General features: G+C 42.8%; 2 protein-coding genes across 2 annotated transcripts in view; one reads left to right on the top strand and one right to left on the bottom strand.

Annotated features, from left to right (window-relative positions):
- RASSF6 (Ras association domain family member 6) overlaps nucleotides 1-3,239 on the top strand; it is a 40,477-nt gene extending 37,238 nt beyond the window's left edge. Inside the window, exon 12 of the mRNA XM_084627177.1 lies at nucleotides 1,077-3,239. Coding sequence (XP_084483303.1) covers nucleotides 1,077-1,152 — 76 coding nt within the window. The 3' untranslated portion in view covers nucleotides 1,153-3,239. The remainder of the gene's footprint in view (nucleotides 1-1,076) is intronic.
- A 1,374-nt stretch (nucleotides 3,240-4,613) lies between these two features.
- LOC311520120 (uncharacterized protein) overlaps nucleotides 4,614-23,476 on the bottom strand; it is a 59,569-nt gene continuing 40,706 nt past the window's right edge. The window contains exons 18-28 of the mRNA XM_084627360.1: nucleotides 21,579-21,711; nucleotides 20,420-20,517; nucleotides 17,698-17,827; nucleotides 16,603-16,817; nucleotides 14,396-14,528; nucleotides 13,245-13,342; nucleotides 10,507-10,645; nucleotides 9,393-9,616; nucleotides 7,365-7,497; nucleotides 6,116-6,170; nucleotides 4,614-4,795 (exon numbers count right to left, since the gene is read on the bottom strand). Coding sequence (XP_084483486.1) covers nucleotides 6,126-6,170; nucleotides 7,365-7,497; nucleotides 9,393-9,616; nucleotides 10,507-10,645; nucleotides 13,245-13,342; nucleotides 14,396-14,528; nucleotides 16,603-16,817; nucleotides 17,698-17,827; nucleotides 20,420-20,517; nucleotides 21,579-21,711 — 1,348 coding nt within the window. The 3' untranslated portion in view covers nucleotides 4,614-4,795; nucleotides 6,116-6,125. The remainder of the gene's footprint in view (nucleotides 4,796-6,115; nucleotides 6,171-7,364; nucleotides 7,498-9,392; nucleotides 9,617-10,506; nucleotides 10,646-13,244; nucleotides 13,343-14,395; nucleotides 14,529-16,602; nucleotides 16,818-17,697; nucleotides 17,828-20,419; nucleotides 20,518-21,578; nucleotides 21,712-23,476) is intronic.

Here is a 23,476-nt window from a genome sequence, read left to right on the forward strand (position 1 = left end):
GTGCTCCCCTTTTGAGGATAAATGTATTAAAGCAGAGATACCTGGACTGAGGCTCGGGAGCTGCAAATGGCTCTTTAATGTGTCTCCTCTGGCTCTTTGCAGAATATGATATTAAAACACTGTGTGATTTAATTATTAACCAATAAGGATGCTTTTACTATGTTATTAACCAATTGTAGTTGATAAAAATATAATACTTGGTCAGTCATTTCGCTGTGAGAATAATACATGTATATACATAAACTAAATATTTCCCCGTTATACGGTTTAAATATGAATAGTGCTATAGTAAATGAACCAACGAATTCACATGACTGTGGCTCTTTTGGGTACTGTTGATCACTAATTTGGCTCCTGAACCACTGAGATCTGAGTATCACTGTATTAATGATTGTGATCAGAGACTATAGTAACCCTGATCTGGATAGATCTATAACTCAACACCCCTTAAAAATTCTCTTCAGCTAGCTGACATGAACTTTCCTGATGCCAGCCAGGGACAGACCACAGTCATGGGCACTTTAGAAATGCAGATCAATAGCTAAGGCTAGGTCTACACTGGCAATGGAACGACAAAATGTTTGTCTTTCAGAGGTGTTTAAAACCCCCCTTGCCAACGACAGACGCCAGCATGCACAGCGCTTTGTCGGCAGGGGTGCTCTCCTGCCGACAACGCAAATGCTGCTCGTTGGGGGTGAAAGTTTTTTGTCGGCAGGAGAGCCAGCAAACAGCGACTACGCTGCGCAGTTTTTAGCGACACAGCTGTAGCAACACAGTCATGTCACCAAAAGCTGTGTGGTGTAGACAGAGCCTAAACATGTAAAGGACTTGTCACTGAAGTCAACAGAGGTATGTCAGTTTAAACCAGCTGATGATCTGGCCAAAACAAACAGGACAGGGAATCTAGAAAAATTCAGGCCTTTTCTAACAACAAAGTTGCCATTTTCCATCAGAATTTTTTTCTGATGAAAAATTTCTGACCCATTCAAATATTGAACTGAACATTTGGGCTGAATTTCTGCATAGTTCAGTATGTTTTGAAATGATTGCACTCTCTCTCTCTCTCTTTACCGCAGATACGTTAGGGAGAAGGCTATTATACGTCAGCACCTTGACAGTAAAACAGTAATAAAAACGGAGACTACCGTATAATGTCACAGCCTGCAGCTGATAAAACACTTCCTGTAAGCCAAAGGAGACTTAATTTTATATCCTTTATATCCTTGGAAATATTGAGAATGTGACATCTATAGCACATGGGCCTGTCAAGTGGGGTGGGGTGTGTTGCTGGTGACTGTGCATCTGGGATTGAAAAGAAACTCCACTGCAATCTGAATGGGAATTAAGAAGAGCTGATAAAAACCGTATTGTTCTCTAGCATGGGCACTGCACATTCTGAAAACTTGTGTAACTAAAACTTCAGAAAGGAGAAAAGCCAATTAAAAGGGCACAACTTTGAAACCTGTCCACTTGCACCCCACTAGCCAGAGCATTGTGAAGATAGATAAATATCGTAATCCCCCAGATGGCGTAAGAATCATACAGAAAATAGTCATCAGCTGTCTTTGTTTGAGAGAGATTGTTTAGTCTGAGTCTGGGGGTACTCATTAATGGATCTAGGGCCAAATTTACAAAGGTATTTAGGCACGTAAGCAGGTGAGGTAGCTAAATCCCATTGAAAGTCAATGGAAGGTAGGCGCCTAAGTCCCTTACCTTTGTAAATCAGACCTTTAGTGTTTTAGCTTGAATAATAAGATCTGAAAAAGACTCTTCCCCTCATGCTTTGTATTTAATCAATTGATTAAAAATAAGAGATAAATTTTTCACTTGAAACTCCTTTTTAAGTCACGGTGTAATGAGCTCTCTCTAAACATTGTTACAATTGATCAGTTTCTTCAAGACCCCACAGAGGTATTTTCTTTTGGCTAAGAAACAGATTACTTTCCTATTTCCTTTTTCCTTCTTCTTGTTTAGAGGCTATGGAGGGCTCTGTTCAGCAGGCAAAAATATGTGCAGGCAGTACGATCCCAATGAGTACTGGTGGGGCAGACTAGCATAATTCAACCATGTCCCTGAGGATGCAGGGCTCAGGCATTGTGGGGCCACAGCGCAGAGTCTGTATCAGTCTCTTCCTTAATATCATTCACTTGGATCACGCATCCCAAGCATTTTGCTAAGGCCAAACTTGCCAAGTTGTAAATAAAGCCCATATAAGTCATATGAATAACTCACTGCCCCCTGTTATCATGCTGTGTTTGCCTTTTGTCTTGTGGTTTCTATGTCCCATGCTGAGCTGTCACGTACTTATACAGGATAAATTACACAGGACAAACACTGAGGGGTTGCTTTACCATAATGCACAATATGCTGCTGGAGAACATAGCGGAATAAATTACACAAATACAAATACCAACTTTATTCTTGCCTGAGATATTGTAACTTGGATGGTGTGTCAAAAACGAAAAGCACCTGTGTTAATGGGAATTATTATTTGTTATCAGCAACTAGTTTATTTTAATGTACAGCTTCTTGTAACTCTGCCTGTGCACTTTTTATTAAGGTGCTTATTTTTTGGCTAAAACCATTCAGCAGTCAAGAATACTTAGTATTAAATATCTCAAAGCTAGAACTGTCAATTCCTTAAGCCAATAAATGCAGCTGCAGTATTTGAAAAGTTTCATTGCCAAGCCTTAAAAAATGGGAAATGTGAGCCAAAAGGTTTAGGCTTGTAAAGGGTAGGCCACATTTCAATAAAGTCTGCACCAGTTTACGGTTTTGGGTCAGAACCAAGTAAATTAAATGATTGTGTGGTTTCCACCCAAAACCAAGCACAAGTTACAGTTTTAGCTGACAGGTTTCAGAGTAGCAGCCGTGTTAGTCTGTATTCGCAAAAAGAAAAGGAGTACTTGTGGCACCTGAGAGACCAACCCATTTATTAGAGCATGAGCTTGCGTGAGCTACGGCTCACTTCATCGGCTGCACATTGCGTTTTCAGTTCGCTTGAAGATATAGTGTAACCTTTGGCACTGGGTAGATGGAACTACAACATACTGAGGTATTATTGTATTAATGTAACTGGAGTACAAGCCTTCTGACTGATTAGCAATTATACAATTTATTTTATTGTTTTCATCTTAATACAAAAAGGTATTTTTTTGTAACTCTGGTCTCTCTCAATGGTTGGCAATGTATCCAGTGCATAATATGTTTGAATAAATTCTAATGAGTTTTATGTAGAATGGCCTATGGAATTCAGCCTAGTAACTGTTGAGTAGTGATTTATGAATACAGAGTATGAAAATGTTGACATATTAAAATATGAATAACTCAATGACCTTGCTGAGACGTAAAAACTCATCAATGTACAGGTCATATGGGAAATGGCTGGGAACATATCAGGTCTGGTCCCGCAATACCTACATACACACAGTTCTTAATTTAGCAAAGCACTTTAGCATTTGCTTGACTTTAAGTAAGTGCTTAAATCCATTGGCTTTCATTGTTTAACCAAATCAGGCCTAAGTAGAGGGGAGTTTTGCATGTACATAAAAGCTGCAAAATTGGTCCCACTGGAATGTAAATGGCTAGTTTTAAGGTACTTTAAATCTAATACGTCTGTTTTCAGATAAAATAATCCCATTCCAGTGGATAAATTGAGAGTAAAAGTTAGACCTTACAAAGGTTATCATGGAGGAAAACAGGCTCATATCCAATTATCCTTATTACATTTAAAGTAATGCCTCAATTAAGGGGAAAACTAGCCTATTTACATGGACCTTGGCCACCCTCTCATTGTGCATGTTGTTCCAAGTGACAGATTTATCTTCCATTTGGTGCTGCAAGATCACGAGCAGATACAACCTTGCAGCCCATGCTTTCATTCTTGTTAGGGCTGATGTGAGAAAAAGGCTGTAGAAATACAGCCCCTCAGAATGACCCTATCAAGTTACACTCCTGTATGTTGGGGCATATGTATCATTTTCAGAAATCCCAGTACTTAGCTTTAATGTGCTGTTCCTGCTTGGCAATGAGCCTTTAAAAATATAGTTACTTTTATGTCTGTTTTATTTCTACTCTGTCAAACTCGTCAATGCGTGAAATACAAATGAAAAGTAAAAGAGGTAAGTGTTCTAAAAAAACAAGACTAAGATATACGGCGAAGACTTCAAAAATATAAGAAACCAGAAAAGAAAAAAATTGGCTGTGATTCAGTAAAGAAATGAAACACACGCTTTAATTTTAAGAGTAAGTGCCACTGACTGATGAGACTGAAAGGCAAGTACATCCTTTAAGTGTGGTGTCGTCTGATTGAATCCCTTCCCCTTTCCTTCGTCTGTGTGTTGTGTATATGTAGGTTGTAAGTTATTCAGGGCAAGGGCCTGTCTTCCCAGGTTTGTAGAGTGTCTAACACTTTTGGGCATTATAAAAATACCTATGAAGCCTGGCATGGCCCTGGATAGATTTTCTGCAGTGTCTCCATGACCTGAACTGTTAAAGAAACAAAATTACCAGTTTGTAATGGTACCAACCATTTGCAAACATGGCAACGATTTTGTAGAAAATTGTTTGAGTGATTGTCCAATGTGATGAATCAACTGGCCAGGACAAGGGAAGAGTTTATTCAAAGCTTTATTCATCACTGAATGAAAGGCAGCAATGAGAGATGAAAGTAAGAGCAGAATTGCCTTTGTTTCTTTGAATCAGAGAACTATGACAGAGACAACTAATAAGAAAGCAAGCAAATACAGTAAACAGGGCAGAGATTAACTTTATCTCCATCTTCTTCACAGGTGAGCTATGAAAAATGAGAAAAGAGTTACTTACAGTGGTAAACAAGAAAGTGACTTTCTATTTTTGGTAGTGATAAATCACTTTAAATGAGCCACATTAAATCTGAACATCTAGGTATATCTGTTTGCAAACCTTTGTGAGGAAGGATCTTCTTTTAGAGATATTTGTCTTTTGGTATTTGACGGCATCACATACCCTCTGTTCATTTATATGGATAAACAGGAATGCCAAAACAGCCCCTGTTACAAGTTACAGCAACCTCAGGGAGGTTTCCAGGGAGCCACTCTGCTGCAGGGGTTTGCCAGAGTGTAGCACATTCCAACTCTGCGTCCAACATATCCTTCATCGGCCTTTATAGCAGTCTTTTGCTCTACATCTGTTCAGGATGCCCAACAAGACAGTCTTCAGGTGCCTTAAGGCAGCTTTCTAGTTCCCCTTGTGCTGTTATAGCATCATGTGCATTAGCAAGTTCAAGTAGTGAATGTCTATACTGTACTTTCAACAAAGTGCTATTAAAATGCTAAGTTAATCTATGATGATGATTATTATGCAGTGACACACAGGGTATTAACAGGGGCTAAGGGGCTGGCCCTTACACACTATGAATCAATGGAATCTACAGTTACATTAGCTTAGCTAAAAATTATAACGGCTTTCAATTCTTATGCTGCACAGAATAAACCTGGAACAAGAAGAAGCCCAACCTCCATGATACCGGGGCCTTGTCTAAACATAGAAGTTGCACCAGTTTAATTTAAATCGTTTTTCTACTCAGTTTAGTTAAGCTGATGCAAAACACTGTGTGGACACTCTTAATTTGGATCTGAGTAGCTTACTTCAGCTCATTTTCCCTGTCCCTAATCATTCTGAGCTAAATTGATGTAAGCCAGGTGTCTATCAATTTAAAGAGTGTCCACATGGCCTTTTGCAACAACTGAATTAAATTGATTCTAAAAAACACACCTTTAGTTCAACCGATGCAATGTTGTGTCTAGAGTGGGCTTAGTGTTCCACAGCTGGCCAGATGCATTATGGGGAGTTTATACCTATCTTTGAGGCAGGTAGCATAGGTCATTGCAGGAGACTAGATAGCGGATTAATTATTAGGGGTAGAGCCTCACTTGGTGTGAATTGTCACAGCTCCACTGACTTCCACAGAGCTATGGCAAATTACAGCAGCTGAGAATCTGCTCCTTAGTCTCTTCCACCACGGCAATTCATAAGTTCCAAAGCACCCTTCATGGAAATTGGGAATAGACAGTCTCACTATTAAAATACTGTTACTCCTTTATGTAATTCAGAACATATTTCCCACTGCGGTTACCTGTGGTGTTTTATTGTGCCACCAAAGCCTGACTTTTTGCTATCAGTTTTGGACCCTAGGAGAGAAAGACAGAGATTTATCGGTGTGACAATCCTGGAAGAGAATGTATATTTAGATAGACAATATAAGCATCCTAGCTTTAGGAGCATTTCCTGTCATTTAGAAACATACAGTTATACGTGCTGTATATACATAAAGTTGCAACATTATCTCCAAGAAATTTCACACAATCCCCATATTCACTTGGATCAACTCTGAAATACTTCAGTTGAACCCAAAAGGAAAAGAAAATCTCACTGTATTTAACACAGTTAAGGCTGCTACTCCTGAACTGAGATTTTTACTGAAAGATGCTGCAGTTGTTAGAAAAGTATTTAAAGTACAGATCCACTTGGAAATGGGACTGGAAACAGTGGCCCCTTCTACCTCTATAGATCTGCTTGTTGTGTGGATTCAGAGTCTCAATGTCTTCCTTTTATTGACAGAAATGAGTGTTTACTGCATTTTACCCCTTAGAGCCTTGCGGAGCAGCTACAGTTTTGAGGGAGAGAGTTGGATTCCATTCTGGCTCAAGCAGTGGAAAGGGGACTGGTAACTAAATTCCAGCTACGGAATATCCATAAAAAGGGGAGAGTGCACTCTAAGAAAAAGATGCACAGAAATAGGGTGGGGAGGAGAGAGAAGCAAAAGGAGGTGGTTGTGTGATTTAACAGTAAAATGAATCTCAACCAATATGGAAAAGAACAGGGAGACAGGGAGAGAAATGGAGCTAGGTGAAAGAAATTGAGAAATTCAATCACTAAAAATCTAGGAAACAACTGCTTTCACCTAACTTTGAGAATATACCACTCCTCCCTTTCTCAGAGCTGGGCTTGAGGAGAGAGATTTAAATTAGAAATTATCCTTCAGGAGAAACTGTTAGATTAGATTTGAGAACCTGCCCTCAGGACTACATCAGTGAAGTGTCCTATAGGCCTTCAGGCTCTTGACACTATTAATACAGGGTGTGTTCTGTAAGTGTAAACTTCTGAACATGAGCAAAAGGTTAATACTAGATGTATCTTAGGCAAACTTACATTCTTTGGCATTTTGGAATTTATATATTTAGATGCGGGCAATATGGTTCCTTCTTTAAAAACCTGAATGGAACCATTCTGGCTAGCCGTAGTTGTTTTTAAAAAGCAGATACTTACACCTCCCAGGCCTGCCTTCCTTTTTGATTAAAGATACATGATTTGATTAAAGATACCTCTTCTGTAAAGCATGCCTCGTGGTCTTCTGCTTTGCAGCACTTTTCTCTCATGCCCAGAAAAGATGTAATGATGGTCTTCAGTTGTTCTTCTGTAATGGTGGGCTTATATTTGATGACCCTGATGAGCAGGCTGAAAGGAGAACAAACCACAGCAATGCCTACTTAACTTAAAGATATATAGCACATGAATTGCCACCAAAGAACTTCTATGCCCTCAAATCTACAAATCCTTATTTCAAAGTTACGTTATCACCTCCTTTCCTTTGTGTAGTTTCACTGGGCCTGGTCACTGCCCCATGGACGAACGGGCAGGTAGGTGGAAATCTCTGCACCATTCCTCAGTACAAAGTAGTAACCTTTGCTTGCAAGGTTGATTGGCCCTGAGCGTGTATGCAATCGTGAAAATGGTTTTTGTAGCCACCTGTAACTTTAGCGACTCCAAGGAAAAGAAGGGCCCCTCCCCGCACCAGGACCTCAGAGTTCTGCTTGTTTGGGTGTATGACATGAATAGTTTTGGGGGAGGGCAGACCAGCAGCCTGACTGACATGCTAGACCAACTAGCTACAGGCACCAGATGGTGCCCCTATGGGTGGCATGGTCCATATGTGTGCACTGTCCCCACACAAACACAGCTCTTGGGGAAGAAAGTTAATTGCCAAGGTGTCCATTTCCAGCAACAGGATGAGATGCAGCTCCTTAGTTGCTCTCTGTGGGAAGAAGAGATGGCACACTAAGACCCCAGGTCTCGTTAGTTCTAAGGTGTGTCACAGAGCCACTGAGAAGAGAGAAATATTTGGGTTCTTCCACTTTTGGGGGCCAGGGGATGGCCCAGTGGTGCTCATTGGAAGTTGGGAGAGCCAGGTTTAGTTGCCTGTTCTGCGCTGATTTCCTGTGTGACCTTGGGCAAGTCACTTAGCCTCCAAAATGCCATGTATAGACAATGCCAGACGGAGAGTGGGAGCAAGCCTCCTAGCCCAGGTTGACAGACGGGGGTTAGCAGGGCTCACACGAGCGCTCTATAAATAGCTGTACAGAGAGTGCTTTGAAGTTGCAGCTTTGGGCTCTGAAGACTAGGGAGTAGGTGGGCTTCAGAGCCCGAACTCCAGGCCAAGCCACAACTACCAAGAATTGTCTATTCAGCTATGTTTAGAGCAGTAGGGCAAGACTGGCTTGGAGGCTTGTTCCAAAATGCTGTGTAGACATACCCTCTGTGCCTCAGTTCCCCCTGTGTAAAATGGGAATAATACTGCTCCACCTCAGAGGTGTCTTGGGCTAGAGACCTCAGAGATTGTGAGATGTTAAGATACTACAGTTACAGGGCTATATAAGCACCATAAACAGCCCTATTTATAAAGTTGGTTGTCTTAATGTTAGTGTCCTAAATCCATATTTCGGTAGATAAATGCCCATTTTAGGAACTTATGTGCCGATTTAGGGGTCCAGATATGAACATTTAGAGCCCTAACATTTCAAAATGTAGTTAAAATTAGGTCACTCAGTTTTTGAGTGCTCATCTTGAGACCTCTTAAAGGGGCTTGATTTTCAGAACATGCTGAACCCCCTTCTTCTGAAAAAAATCAGACCTCTTTCCAGCCTCTCGTGTTAGGCACCCAAAAATAAAACTATGGTCAGCTTTAAAATTTTACACCGGAGGGATAAAATTTTCAGTAGCACCTATGTGATTTAGGAGCCTGAGTCCCACTGATTTTACCCATGGTGCCTAAATAGCAATGTAGACACCTAAATTTGAAAATTAGTTGCTTACAATAGAAGGCAGACAAGGAAACGAAGACCAAACAAAAAATTGAACAACACTTCCGGCAGCAGGGGTGGAAATATAGAGAATTGGTGAGGAGAAGAAATAAGTAAATATTTCTGGAAGAACAAGCTTTTAACAAGGGATGTGAAGGAGGAAGAGGAAACAGAAGGTGCTAGAGAGAAAGCTGGGTAGACAAGAAGAGGGTGAATAGTAGCAGGATGGTGGTACAGAAGCTGGGGCAAATAGAATAAACAGGAATATCTTACTCCTGCTTCTTTTTCTGTAGCTCTGTCTCTTGAGTTGCACACAAGTCTTCATGGAAGGTGAACAGATCAGGAGTCAATGGTATGGGCACATACTTCTCATCGATTCCCAAGTTGCTAATGCACACCCTTCTGAGAGCATAGGAGTTACTACAGCACTTACAGACATTAGGGTTTATAGACCTGGCATAGTGTCGTCTACATATTTGGCCAAGAATAAGGTCAACCTGTATGGAGAGAGAGAAATGTTTTTTACATTGGCATTTTAAAAAAAAATAACAGACACATGCTATCCTTGGTAATTTCATGAGGGTTTCAACCTTATAAATGAAAACCTTTATAATTTAAAGCAAATTCCTTCAAAGAGCACCAGCTCACATTCCTATTGAAAGCTGAGTGGTGCCATCAACACAAAATGAGGCCAGATTTTCAAACAGTGGCCTCCATGCCTATGCAATTTTATGCACTGTCATCTGTGCACACAAATTATGGAATTTACACGTGCACTTGATTGGTTTGCACCAACAGGGATTTTCAGGTGTATGTACATGTGACACTGCAAAAAACTGCATATGCTAAAGTACACGTGCAGGCCAGTTTGTGGCCCTTTTAATAATTTGGCCCATGAGATAGATGTATCAGTGATGGAATAATGATATAAAGTTAATCATCCCAAGGGAGCAATGTCATAGCCAGGCCATATCTGCTCACAGCCTGGTTCTGCTCCCAAGATATGCAGGAGACAGGTGCTACTGACTGCAATGGGAACAGGATCAGAATTCCAGTAGGTGTAACTAATGCCCTGACTCAGCAAAAGACATGCTTCACTGTAGCCTGACAGTTTTGTTTGCAAAACTATAGGCCAGATCCTCAGCTGGTGTGAATCAACATAAATCGATTGACTTCAATGGTAATATGCCTGTTTACACCACCTCACGATCTGTCCCTACACCGCAAGGCCAAGTCAGTGACCAGTTGTGCATTTTGCTACCTCATGGGGGTTCTGAGTTAGAGCTTCTCTCTAGAGCCTCTGGGCAGTGGGAGATTGGGAATAGTGGGGAGACAGCAAGATTGCCAGGAACAAGCAGGACTGAGATAAGGAAAGAAACATACTCACGTGTCCCTCAGCACAAGGAAATATTTTGTCCTCACTTAGATGGCAGCACATGGCACCAACTGCTGCCATTTCCTTGGTGAAGTGGAGCAGCTCTTCGGATGACAGCTGAGGCATCTTCTTGGTGTAACGGACAAGGAGCCTGAAACAACAACCTCTCAATTACCGGTGGTTCAGCAGGTTAGTAATTGATGAGCCAACTCCTCAGTAGGTGGAACTCCAACCATTCACGCTAGCTGAGGGTCTAGCCCAATGTTTTAAAAGCTAGTTGCTTTCCATTTACAGGGGTGTAAGCAATAAGAATCAGGTCCTTTGTGTTTGCCTGAGAGTTCTCTCACTCACGGCCCAGTTTCTTCTGTTACATCAGGTATTGGAATAAAAATGAAGGTGATGTCACAAATTCAACATAATGGGCCTGATTCTGAAACTTGACAAATACCACCACTCTACCATTGCCTTCAATGGGACTCAAGGGACCGCATCTGTTTGCAAGACTGAGCCCTATGTGACTTCATGGGAGGCTGCCATGGGGCAGAAGATTGGCTGGAAAAGAACCCACTCTTCTTCATATACAACGTTATCATTAGCAAGTATGGCAAGACAAACACTGAATACGGAGTGAAAGGTGAACGGGTTGAGGGTCAAGCCAGGTTTGCTGGGACATTTCTCCTGTTCCAAAGGCCTTTTTAAAAGCAGATGTGTTGATTTGAGAGGGACCAGACAGAGAGCGCAGCATATCCTGTGCTTCGCTTCAGAGAAGATGGGCCCAGTTCAGCAAGGCACTTAAGAAGATGCCTAACACTACAAGTCGTACAAGTGACTTCATTCAGAGTACTCCCATGCTTAAAGACCGGTTTCAGAGTGTAGGCGTGTTAGTCTGTATCAGCAGAAAGAATGAGGAGTCCTTGTGGCACCTTAGAGACTAACAAATTTATTTGAGCATAAGCTTTTGTGGGCTAAAACCCACTTCATTGGATGCATGCAATGGAAAATACAGTAGGAAGATATATATATACACAGAGAACATGAGAAAATGGGTGTTGCCATACCCACTATAACAAGAGTGTTCAGTTAAGGTGAGCTAGAAGAGTACCCAGAAGTCACCTACTACAGGACAGGCCCAACAAAGAAAGTAACAGAACGCCACTAGCCGTCACTTTCAGCCACCAACTAAAACCTCTCCAGTGCATCATCAAGGATCTACAACCTATCCTGAAGGACAATCCCTCACTCTCACAGATCTTGGGAGACAGGCCAGTCCTTGCTTACAGACACCCAACCTAAAGCAAATACTCACCAGCAACCACACACCACACAACAAAAACACTAACCCAGGAACCTATCCTTGCAACAAAACCTGTTGTCAACTCTGTCCACATATCTATTCAGGGGACACCATCATAGGACCTAATCACATCAGCCACACTATCAGAGGCTCGTTCACCTGCACATCTATCAATGTGATATGTGCCAGCAATGCCCCCCTGCCATGTACATTGGCCAAACCAGACAGTCTCTACATAAAAGAATAAACGGACACAAATCAGACGTCAAGAATTATAACATTCAAAAACCAGTCGGAGAACACTTCAATCTCTCTGGTCACTCAATTACAGACCTAAAAGTGGCAATACTTCAAAAACAGACTCCAACGAGAAACTGCTGAATTGGAATTAATTTGCAAACTGGACACCATTAAATTAGGCTTGAATAAAGACTGGGAGTGGATGGGTCATTACACAAAGTAAAACTATTTCCCCATGCTTATTTCCCTTACTGTTAATCACACTTCTTGTCAACTGTTTGAAATGGGCCATCCTGATTTATCACTACAAAAGATTTTTGTTTTGTTTTTTTCTCTCCTGCTGATAATAGCTCACCTTAACTGATCACTCTCGTTATAGTGGGTATGGCAACCCCCATTTTTTCATGTTCTGTGTGTGTGTGTGTATATATATATCTATATATCTCTATATATCTTCCTACTGTATTTTCCACTACATGCATCTGATGAAGTGGGTTTTAGCCCATGAAAGCTTATGCTCAAATAAATTTGTTAGTCTCTAAGATGCTACAAGGACTCCTCCGTCTTTTTCCCATGTTTAAAGTTAGTCCTGTGCTTAAGAACCATGCTGAATTAGGGCCAACACCAGCAGCGTTGTAGGTTTGTCCACGCTCCCTGTGCCCTAATGTTCGTCAACCCTGACATGGTGGGACTGTCACCTGGGATGAGGTGGTGGTTTAGTCTATCCAAGCTTTGGTCCCTCTCCTCCACAGCTAGATTATTTGTTAATACATACTAGTGGGGCATATTACAGCACGCGGAGAAAGAACAGGGGCCTATGAGAAAGGGCAAAGCAACTCACTTTGAGCCATACTAAGGCTTTTAAGTCAGAGCTCAGGGTTCAGAATTCAGCCAGACTGAAACTGCACATCTCAGTGATCAGCAAACCTGACCTGTATTATACACAGGAGACCAGGCAGTTTAACAATGTATTTATTACCTTCCCACTTTATGAGTGGAAATATGGACCTAATTCATGAGATAGAATGTTACCTTGACAAAACCTAAAGTTGTTTACACCAGACCTGAGGCTGGTGTAAATCAGCATAGCTCTACTGATATCAATGGATCCACGCTGATTTGCACCAGCTCAGGATATGGCCCCCTGTTTTTTAAAACTGGTAAACAAGGGTTGGATGCTCATTAGGAAACTAAAAAAACAAAACCCAAAACATACGCGTTTTGGAGGAAGTATTCTCCCAATGTCTTGTAGAGGTTGCAGTTTGTTGTTAGCACTTCCTGGCTTTCCTGGACTTGTTTTTTGAGAATTTCTTCCTGAAAAACAGTGTAACTATATTGTTAAAGCGGTTATTGTGCAATGCAGAATACTACTGCATCACAATGCAGCTTTGATTATCCACAACTTCCTGTTATCTGACATATAATTATATCGCTGCTGATTGCATTAAAATTTCCCTCTGCTGTCTGAAGCCTCAACTATCTGAACATAACTCATGCATAGACGATAAGCTGCTACATCTCTTAAATAACTGAGTTGACAATTATTCAGGGCAACATCCCTATGGGTCCTGGGCGACCCTAACTACCAGAAAGGGGAGCTCCAGGCCATGCTGACCAATGTTGAGGACAATCAAGTCCGTGCATAAGGGATGCATTAGGGATACTGAGTAGCTCATTGGTTGGAGCCCCCAAAGGCCCCAAAGGGCTCAGGGATTTCACAGACTTGAGATCTCCCTTTCTTGGCACCTCTCTCTACCCATGTGAAGATCACAGATGGGGCAGCACCCCAGCAGTAGTAGCTCCCTAGGAGCCATCTGCATGGAGGTGCAAGGAAGGGGCAGAGGGATCAGTGATGTGGGACTTAGAGTGCGCCCCTTAAAAACAAGTGTTTGTATGTGGAGAGAGGGCTCTGCTGCTGTCCTCCCCTACTTCCTGTTTTCCAAGAGAGGGGCTTACGTGTCCCGAATGGGCAGGAGTCCCTCTCAGCTACCCACTCCAGTTTGAACAGCTAGCTTACTCTAGAATCAGTGCCCTGGGAGAGCAGAAGAGAGCTTCCAGTTGCTCCAGCTGCCACTGAATAAGCAGATGCTGTCCCCCGCATCTCCTGCACAGGGATGTTCATTCCCCAGCAAACCCCACATGGTTCAAATAATGGAAGGGTGAGAAGACTCCATTTGCCTTCCCATAGACTGGAGAGCATAGAACCTTATTACAATTGTTCTCTTCCTCTAGGAAACCATGGGGTGCAGTTCCAGACCAGGAGAGTGGAAATGCTTCCAACTCATGCCTCAATCAGCATCAGACCATGACAGTTTGTGAACTCCGCTCAGGCCTCCCGATTATTACATGAAGTACAGTGGCACCCACCCCTTTGCCGTAGCACTCGGCAGGGTTACTGGTTGTGCAGCAATTTTCCAGTAATTCCTGGTAGCCTTTACCAACTCTTAAAAGCATGAGATGGGAGAACTCAGGATGGCGTCTTGAGTATTCATAGACAAATCTGCAACACATGAACGACGTCAGCATTAGAAGTTAGGGCCCCTTCAAAGATTCATAGATTTTAAGGCTAGATGGGCCATTACTATAATCTAGCCTGCCCCCCTGCAGAACACAGGCCCTAGCATTCCACCTGGTGAGGCTAGCCCAGCCACTTGTAGGTGAACTAGATAGAGCACATCTCGCTGAACAACTCCTGCCATTTGGCTCGTCCGACACGTGCTTATTATAGTCAGTTCGGATTGTTTAGCACATAGGGGGGAGGGATAGCTCAATGGTTTGAGCACTGGCCTGCTCAACCCAGGGTTGTGAGTTCAATCCTTCAGGGGGCCATTTGGGATCTGGGGCAAAATTGGGGATTGGTCCTGCTTTGAGCAGGGGGTTGGACTAGATGACCTCTTGAGGTCCCTTCCAACCCTGATCTTCTAGGATTCTATAATATGCTTTGATGATAAGATGTTTTTCTTCTCAGGAAGCTTTTAGGCTATATGGTTGAAGACTACAATTTTTTTTAATTTTTTTTTTAGTTTATTTGAAGTTAGAGGCCATTCATGAAAAATTTGGCCCTATTTTAGCACAGGATTAATGTACAATTTGTATGTGGCCACTGACCATACATGCAGATTTGATTTATTTGCAGGGTTTATGGTAAAGATTAGCTTATTTATTTATTTATTTTTGGTGTGCAGAGCTATTAGTCCTGATCCTGCTAGGTGCTGAGCACCTCCTGGTCACGAAGTTAATCTAGCTGTTACTAGAACTGGTTGGGGAATGGCTTCTAATTACAATGAAACATTTAGAAAATGAAGATTCTTCAACACTGGCTAATTTTTTTGATGAGTTGTTCAAATTTTTATCTCCAACAATGGCTTTTCAGGGTTTTTTGTTTTTGTTTTGGGGGGCGGGGAGAGAATATGAAAAACTGAAAAATGTTGAGGAAAATGGAAAGAGACAATTCTTCCCGCTCTAACTATAAGACATTTTTGAAATGCATAGCTTGGCTTTATCCATTTACATCACATCTAAATGCTTGTGAAATTCTTTCCAACAAGGAACCAAGTCCTCAGATATGGTGTAATACAAGTGAAGTAATTGGCTTATACTAACCCAGAATCTGGCCCAGAAGATGTTGGCTTTCACATTCATAAACAAAAGCATTGTATTTCATTTGACCTAAACAGCTTCTGGGTGTACATCTGGGATGTGATCATGCTTCCATTAAAGCCAATAGAAATTTTTGCTATTGATTGCAATGGGCATAGAATCAGAGCCAGAATTGGACTAAAGCAGACATGTTTAGATAAAGATCTGGGTTTGGTTTAGGCAAGTTTATGGCTGAATCGGGGCTAGCATTGGAATCTGGGATTGGAATGGACAGCACTGGAAATTTAAGATTTTCACCCTGTTCTTGGTCATGTTCTACCAACCCAAATAACGGAAAACTTATGAAATCAGAAGTTCCACATTTGCTCCCATCCCATTCTCAAATTCAGCAGCATTGAAGGTTCTGGTTTTTTCCTTTCTCTAAAAAAACGATGGAATTAGCAGTATTCAGGTAAACCTCAGTAAAACCAAATAGCTCTGTGTTTATATTTGTGCTAATGTTTTTAAATATTCTATTAAGCCCCCTTCAGAGCCAAAAATAACATATTTCAGAGTAGCACAAGTACTCCTTTTCTTTTTTTAAAAATAACATAGTATTTCAATTACTGGATGATGGAATTATAGAACTATGAAAAAAGCAGATCTTTCATTGTTTTAGTCACGTAAAAGGCTTACAGATGCATTAATAAAAACCTAAGACAAATGTAAAGGCAAATACAAATAAAGGCCAATATTTGAAATAAAAACCCCTTGAAAATTAGGCATACTATTTTTGTTGTTGTTTCTTTGCAATAAACCTACTCAATGCCTAAACCAGACTTAATGGGTCAAGATTGGGCTTCTACACTGACTGCATTCCCACACACAGGCTTAGCTCACAAGTCGGAGTTTTGCAAGCAAAGCTGGCCTCTAAATTGGAATGCTGGGCCTGCAACGCTTAAATGACAGTCAGAGTAGATTGAGAGCTGCATTACTTGGCCAGGAAGGCATCTTTTTCCTTGGCAAAGTGCTCACACACATCTTTGTCTTCTATGAACTCCCTAACTGTGGGAGACAAGCCTGCAGGTCTGTCATCATTTTCCAGGTGAACTATGCATTCGCTTCGTTCCACCTCTGACTTTCCACAGCAGTCGTTGAGTTTCGTTGATATGGTATCTTTGTGGGAACAGGCATACTCTGTCAGCTTTACCTGTAAAGAAATTTAAAACCACTGATACTTCTATCTGGGTTTTCTCATTGTTTTGCAGTGGGAAACCCCTCCTTCAATTGTGACTTAATACAGTAGAGCGTAGAGAAGTCCCCAGGTGATATAAGGGCCCCATTAATATCTACCTCCTAGCAGTTTCAGTGTTTTTCATCTTTACCACTCAAGGTGTTTTTTTGTGGAGGGCATGGGGTTGTTTTACAGATGGGGAAACTGAAACACAGAGAGGTGAATTGAATTGCCCAAGGGCAGACAGTGAGTCAGCAGCAGAAGTGGGACTAGAACCCTAGGCTTAGGCCACTGCTTTATCCACTAGGCAACACTGCCTCCCATTGTACTAAGCACTGTACATACCCATAGTAGGAGGCAGTCTCAGCCCTGAAACTATTAAATCTAAATAGGCAAGACAGACAAAGAGTGGGAGAAAGAATTGCAACATGCAAGTAGAAGATGCCTTGAAGGTATTTAGGTGCCCGACTTCCATGAGATTTAGACACCTAACTACCTTTGAAGATGTGGGACAGAGAGATTAAGTGATTTGCCCAAGGTTACACAAGAAGTCTGTGGCAGAGCCAGGAACTGAACACAGTTTTCCTGAATCCCAGTCTAGTGCTTTAGCCACAAACTCATCCTTGTGCCTTATGCTTTCTGCCTATTTCACTGTAAACAGAGTCACATGGGATAATTGAGTAGGATGAAAAATTCTCATCTATGTATAAATCCTTCAGGCTTTAAACTCCTAATCTGGAGAACAATTAACAGATGCACAAAAGATCAGCAAAAAGGAACAAAACTAGAAGGAAGAAAACCCACTATCAGACCTACTTTTTTAAACATAGAAGAGGTAAATAAATTATTCTTTTACCCTCTCGTGTATACAATCCATCATGTCACCGTGACAACACTCCGTGTGTAAGTGAACAACATCCGTTACAAGTTTGTTAACAGTAGCAAAATCAGCCTTTGGAAATTTTTGGCTGACTTGAACAAGTTTCCTAGAAAGAATAAATACAAGTATTGTTTAAAACTTAGAATGCAATAATATGGTCCCTAGCAGTTTATTATGGGTGGGATTTTCAAAAGCACTCAGCAGTGGCCTGCCTCTGCTACCACTGAAGTTAATAATAAAACTGCAATTGAATTCAGTGGTAAGGAAATTTGGCCCCCAAATCCCACTGAACTTCAATAAGAGCTGGTCACTTAATTCCCTTAGGTCTCTTTGAGAAAAAGACAATGACGTTATTCATGAGTATAAAGCTGAAGTTACACATTGGTGAATCAGGCCGATAACTGGTACAGAGTGACCACAGAAACACTAGTTGGGCTGCATTCTTAAGTCACACCAGCGGTCTCCAAAGGTCTGGACTGGTATACATGAGAGCAGAATTTGGCCATTATTTTACAGCTGGTTTCCTCCTAAAAGATAAGAATTTAAGAAAATTATGCTACACTTATATGTTCATTTGCATGCCTAATTTGCATTCCCAATTACACATCCCACAGGCCATCTGCATGTAAAAGTTGGGGTGGTGGAGTGTACAATCATGGTAACTGTGTGTTCAGGTGTTTTTGTGCAGCACATAAAGTTTGCTGCAAATCTGAGCTGTACGTTCTGTTATAAAATGGACTCCAGTTAGAGTATACTTGTTGCTCAGAGGGCAAAGCAGTAACATTGAGTCCCTGCTCTTTACACATATCAGCCTCCATCAAATGAATGTGCACAAAAATGATTTATTGTGATCTAAGTAATTTAAGTGGGGCCTGCAACCATTAAAGCTCTGTGGACTTTCATTTTATGGCAATCCCCTTCCTTTCTCTTTGGTAATCCCTAAAGTTGCCCATGGCTGCTGGCAAGAAAATGGAATGGCAAGATATAGTCATATCTGAGAGGATAATGTTTTCCCCTGCTTGCAGATGGAATTTAGGGACTTTAAATAATTCTGCAAAGAAACACTTAGAGCTTAGGTTCATCCCGTCAACCATCCTAGTACACAGTGGCAGGAAAGTCCACAAGGAGGGTAGCTACGGTGATGCAAGGTGACTCCACTGATGGGCCCTGAGCCAGCCAACACAGCCACATCAGCACTGGCTGGGGAGAGGGGAAGATTAGTATTAGTCCTAGCAGGGTGTGCCTGTTTATTACATCCCCTATACAGCCTACAGCTTTAGAGCTTCATTCCACTGGCAACTGTGGTGTGATGGGGTATACCAGGCCCCCTGCTAGAAGCCTCACGGTGCTACCACACCCTGCCCCAGAAAAGGAGCAATAAAGGTGGGTCCTCCAGGCCTGCCTAGAAAGGCTGCAGGGAAGCAGCTAATCAGAGCGTAGCAGGCTGAGACAAAACCGGAGCTGCAGGGGCAGAGCCCCTCCTTTCCTTGGTGGAGACCAGAGAAGCAAGGATGGTGCTTGTTGCCGGAGCTCAAGGAAGACTCAGAAGATGGGTTTGGTGCTGCTGGCATGCCATGAGGAAGAACTTCAGTCCTGAGGTAAGGGTAAGGGTGAAGGTGAAGAGGCTATGTGAGAGGCCTGTGTGACCCAGGGAATAGCAGCAGCAGTAACTATTACAGGAAGCAACACATGGCTGCTATTTATAGGGTCCCTGGGTTGGGACCCAGAGTAGTGAGGGGGGCTGGGTCCCCCCACTGGCAGGGTGGCCTAAGCGCCAGGAAGGGGACAAGGCTTGTTTAGAGGCCCAAGTGAAGGGCAGGACTTAGTCTCCAGAGAAGAAGCCCTAGGGCACTGCTCTATGCCATGCCTTTAAAGCTAGCCCAGAAAGGGCAGAGGACAGAGCCCAGAAACCTGGATAAAGACGTTACCAATTGCCCAGAGATGGGGCTGAAGACCTTGGAGAGAGCCAACCATTTGTTGGACTTTGTTACCTCGGAAGGGGTTTGTTAGTTCAATGCATATTAACTGTGTGCTGAGCCACTGAAGACCTACCTGACGAGGGCAACAGCCGATGGGGGCACCGTGAAAAGAGAGAGAGTGAGTGCAGGTCCGCACCTGCTGACCGGAGGCGCTCATGAGAGGCCCCTGTCATAGAAGATAAGTTTAAAATTATAGAGTGATGTGTCCTCCACTTCCTAGAAAGGACCATAGTGTGTGCGGGGAGGGATTCATTCGAGTTCTGATGCTATTGGAAATGCACCTCCTGTGAGTGCTGCTTGTTTAGGCCTCCATCACCAGGCTGCACAATGCTACATGGTGTCTTGCAGGGGAATCCTCCCTGAAGCCCATCCATCCTCACTGGCACAGGCAGATGCAAATTGAACCCCCTTGCACCAGCTCTAGCCAGCCAAGAAACACTCGGGTGCTAAACCATCCTTATCTCTGTCTCCTCCAGAGACCACTTGAGAGTGGTTGCCAAGGAGAAGAGCTACAGTCTGGAGACCTGGCATATTTTTTTTTAACATCTCAGGGCCCTGCCTTGTATTCTTTGCACATCTCTTTCACAGTCCCTTCAGTTCACTTTTGCTTCTAAAGATGAGCAGTAGGCTTCTGGCAGGTGTACAGTTTTGTGGGGGAAGGGGTCTTTTTTCCAAGTAACCAAAATGTTGTACATTAAATAAACAAGCTACAGACTTACAGAGCCTTTAAGGTTCTTTCTCCAAACTTCTTCAGGATCTCACATGTCTGTTGCTCTGTCAAGCCACTTTCTTTCACTGGCTTCATCACAGATGGTGCCTGTTATAAAGATGAGGGCAACCATTTTAAAAAAAAATGAATGAAGAAAGCGGAATCAGAAATAGAGAATTTTAACAGAAACACAAAAGGGCCTTTTCTTGCTTAGCTATAAAATGTCCAACAAAGCAAAAGGAAGCTGCATGACATAGTTTTCATTCACGTGGCTGGATCACCAGCCCCTTATTTAGTTAGGGTTTCTAATGGTCAGCATTTCACAAAACTTTTATTAAACACTACTCTGTGTTTTTAAACTGTGCAGTTATGGATAATCTGATGTGATGATATATAGTACATATGCCTCCTTCTTAAGAGCTTCATTTTGCAAAGTGCTGAGAGCCTCTTAAAGTACTCAACTCTACTATACTGCTGCCAAAGATGTTAGCGGAAGGTGAAGGTTCTCAACACCATGCAGTATCAGGCCCCAAGCCAGTCAAATGCAGCTATTCTAATAATACAATTAGCATTCTCCCATCCTACTGCACCAATATCTGTCTGACAAAATAAGTACATCTACCTGAGATTCAATAGTGAGAAGGGCCACATCGGTGCTACGCAGACAGGCAGAGATAAAGAGAGAAAAGAGAAGATACTTTGTTCATTTAGAATAACAGGAAAGAGGAATTATGATAACAGAATGTTGACTGAGATTTTCAAACACTCTGGGTGACTTAGATACAGAAATTCCATTAATGTTTGGGGAAGTTGTGTCTAAATCCCCTACACTGCTTTGAAAATCTCAGTCACCAATCCTAAAATGGTGTCCTCTCTTTGAAAATAAACTTTTTGTTGTTACCTTGAAGGCAGTGGGAGCTGCCAGGGCTCAGCACCTCTGAAAATCAGACCATTTTTCTTAAGAGTCGAAGGCCCAAATTCAGGAAAGCCGTATGCACATGCTTAAATCCTGTCCTGAATGGAGGTGATTGCTGGAATCGGGGCCTAAATAAGGGTTGAGGTGACTAAAATGGAAAAAGCTGACCTTCAGCTCTGCTTCAAGCATTTCTCTAGTTATAGGAGACCACTAATCAAAACCTGAAGTAACTGTACATATTAAAATAGAATACCTTTTCACTGAAACATGCAGCCTTGTCATCAGCTTGGCAGCAGCCTTTCATCATCTCCTCATAATGACCAGCAGCGCTAAGAATTGTTGGGGAATAGAGGAAAGGATGCCTTCTGGCAAGTTCATAGATGTATCTAAAATGGAAAGGTACCTTGAATTAACTTTGAGCATAAGCTCCCAGGGCAGAGTCCAGATGATTTGGGTGGGTTGTAAAGTGTCATATGCACTTACGCTGCTCTATAATTAATAAATATACAGCAAAGCCTGTTGTAACAGCCACCCCAGTCCATGCAATTTTCCTGCCAATATAACAGGGAACAGTAAAATGCAATGGGATTTAAAATGAAGGAATTCTGTTGCGAAGGGGTGCTAAGATTTTACTAGAATTTAAGGGCTCAATCCTGCAAGATGCTGAGTGCTCTAGGCCAGATCCAGCAACACATTATTGAAGCACATTCTTAACTTTAAGCATCTATGACTTCAAGGGAACTTCTCATATGCTTAAAGTTAAGCCCAAATACGTTGCTTGATCAAACCAGTGTGGTTGGCACCTTGCAGGATTGAGTGCCATGAAAGATGACCACAGTTAGCAGGTCATAGAACAGGGTTCATAATAGAACAGTAATTGATGTTTGTTCTGGGGTATAATGGCCCTTTTGGAGCAAAGTGGGGCAGAAGACCCCATTCTGGGGAGTTGAAATGTAAAAAGGTCTTGAATGGGATAATGGGGGTGGGGGGGGGGAGGAGCTGAGATGCCAGTTAGTTACCTGCCAGCACCTGAGGGGGGAAAGGTACATGCCAGGCTTAAGTAGTGATAACGCCACCTGCGGAAAGAGCTGAATGGAGGTTCTTATAAAGGAAGGAAACTCAGGCATGCAAAGGAACCTGCTGGGAAGATCCAAGCAGGAAGAGTGTGAGGAAAGCAGGGTGGCCAGGGGAGACCCTGACTAAGCAGGGGAGAGAAGTAAGGGGAATTGGAGAGAGTGGGTAGGGAGGGGCCCAGAGAAGTTTCAGTGCAAGTGAAGGAGCAGACTAGCTGTTCAGTACAGGGTCGCTGGACCAGAACCCAGAATAGATGGTGGGATTAGGTTCCCCTACTGTCCCCAGGGAAGGGGGCATACAAGCCCCTTGCAAGGATTATTGAGTGGGAGGGCTGCAGGCTGAGCCACAAAGACATAGCTTCAGAAAAGGCAGAAAGATTCTTTTTTTCTGTTAAGATGTTTCTGGGGCTTCTAGTAGGGTTGCCAACCCTCCTGGTTTTGCTGGGAGTCTCCCGGAATCAGGCTCTATCTCCCAGAGGCTACTGAAGCCAAACCGGGAGATTTTAGGCAGGGGGTTGCCGCATGCTGCCCCAGCCCCAAACGCCAACTCCGCAGCTCCTATTTGCTGGGAACTGTGGCCTATGGGAGCTGTAGGGGTGGTGCCTGCAGGCAGGGGCAGCCCACCCCCAACTAGGAGCCGCTGTCAGAGGGATGTGCCGGTCACTTTTGGGAGCCGCCTGAGGTAAGCGCTACCTGGCCGGAGCTTGCACCCCTCACCCCCTCCTGCACCCCAACCCCTTGCCCCAGCCTGTTGAAAGTGGGTGAGGGTGAGGGAGAGTGAGCAATGGAGAGAGGGGGGATGGAGTGAGCGGGCGGTGAGGCCTAGGGGCAAGGGTGTTTGGGTTTGTGCGATTAGGCAGTTGGCAAGCCTAACTTCTAGTTTGCACAAATGTGACTCCGGAAAGGTTGGACTTAAGATGGTGACTCAGCCAGAGGGCCAAGTCACTGGCAGAGAAATCTCCGCAGGGCAGGCATCCGCAGAGAGGAGAGAGTAGCTGTGGCATGCCCACCCACAAGAAGGCACCTAGCAGTCAGTTTACAGAGCTGAGGACCACTGCATGTAACTCATTCAATTCTA

The sequence above is a fragment of the Lepidochelys olivacea genome (assembly GCF_965140295.1).
Source record: "Lepidochelys olivacea isolate rLepOli2 genome assembly, chromosome: 4".
NCBI classification, from domain to species: domain Eukaryota; kingdom Metazoa; phylum Chordata; order Testudines; family Cheloniidae; genus Lepidochelys; species Lepidochelys olivacea.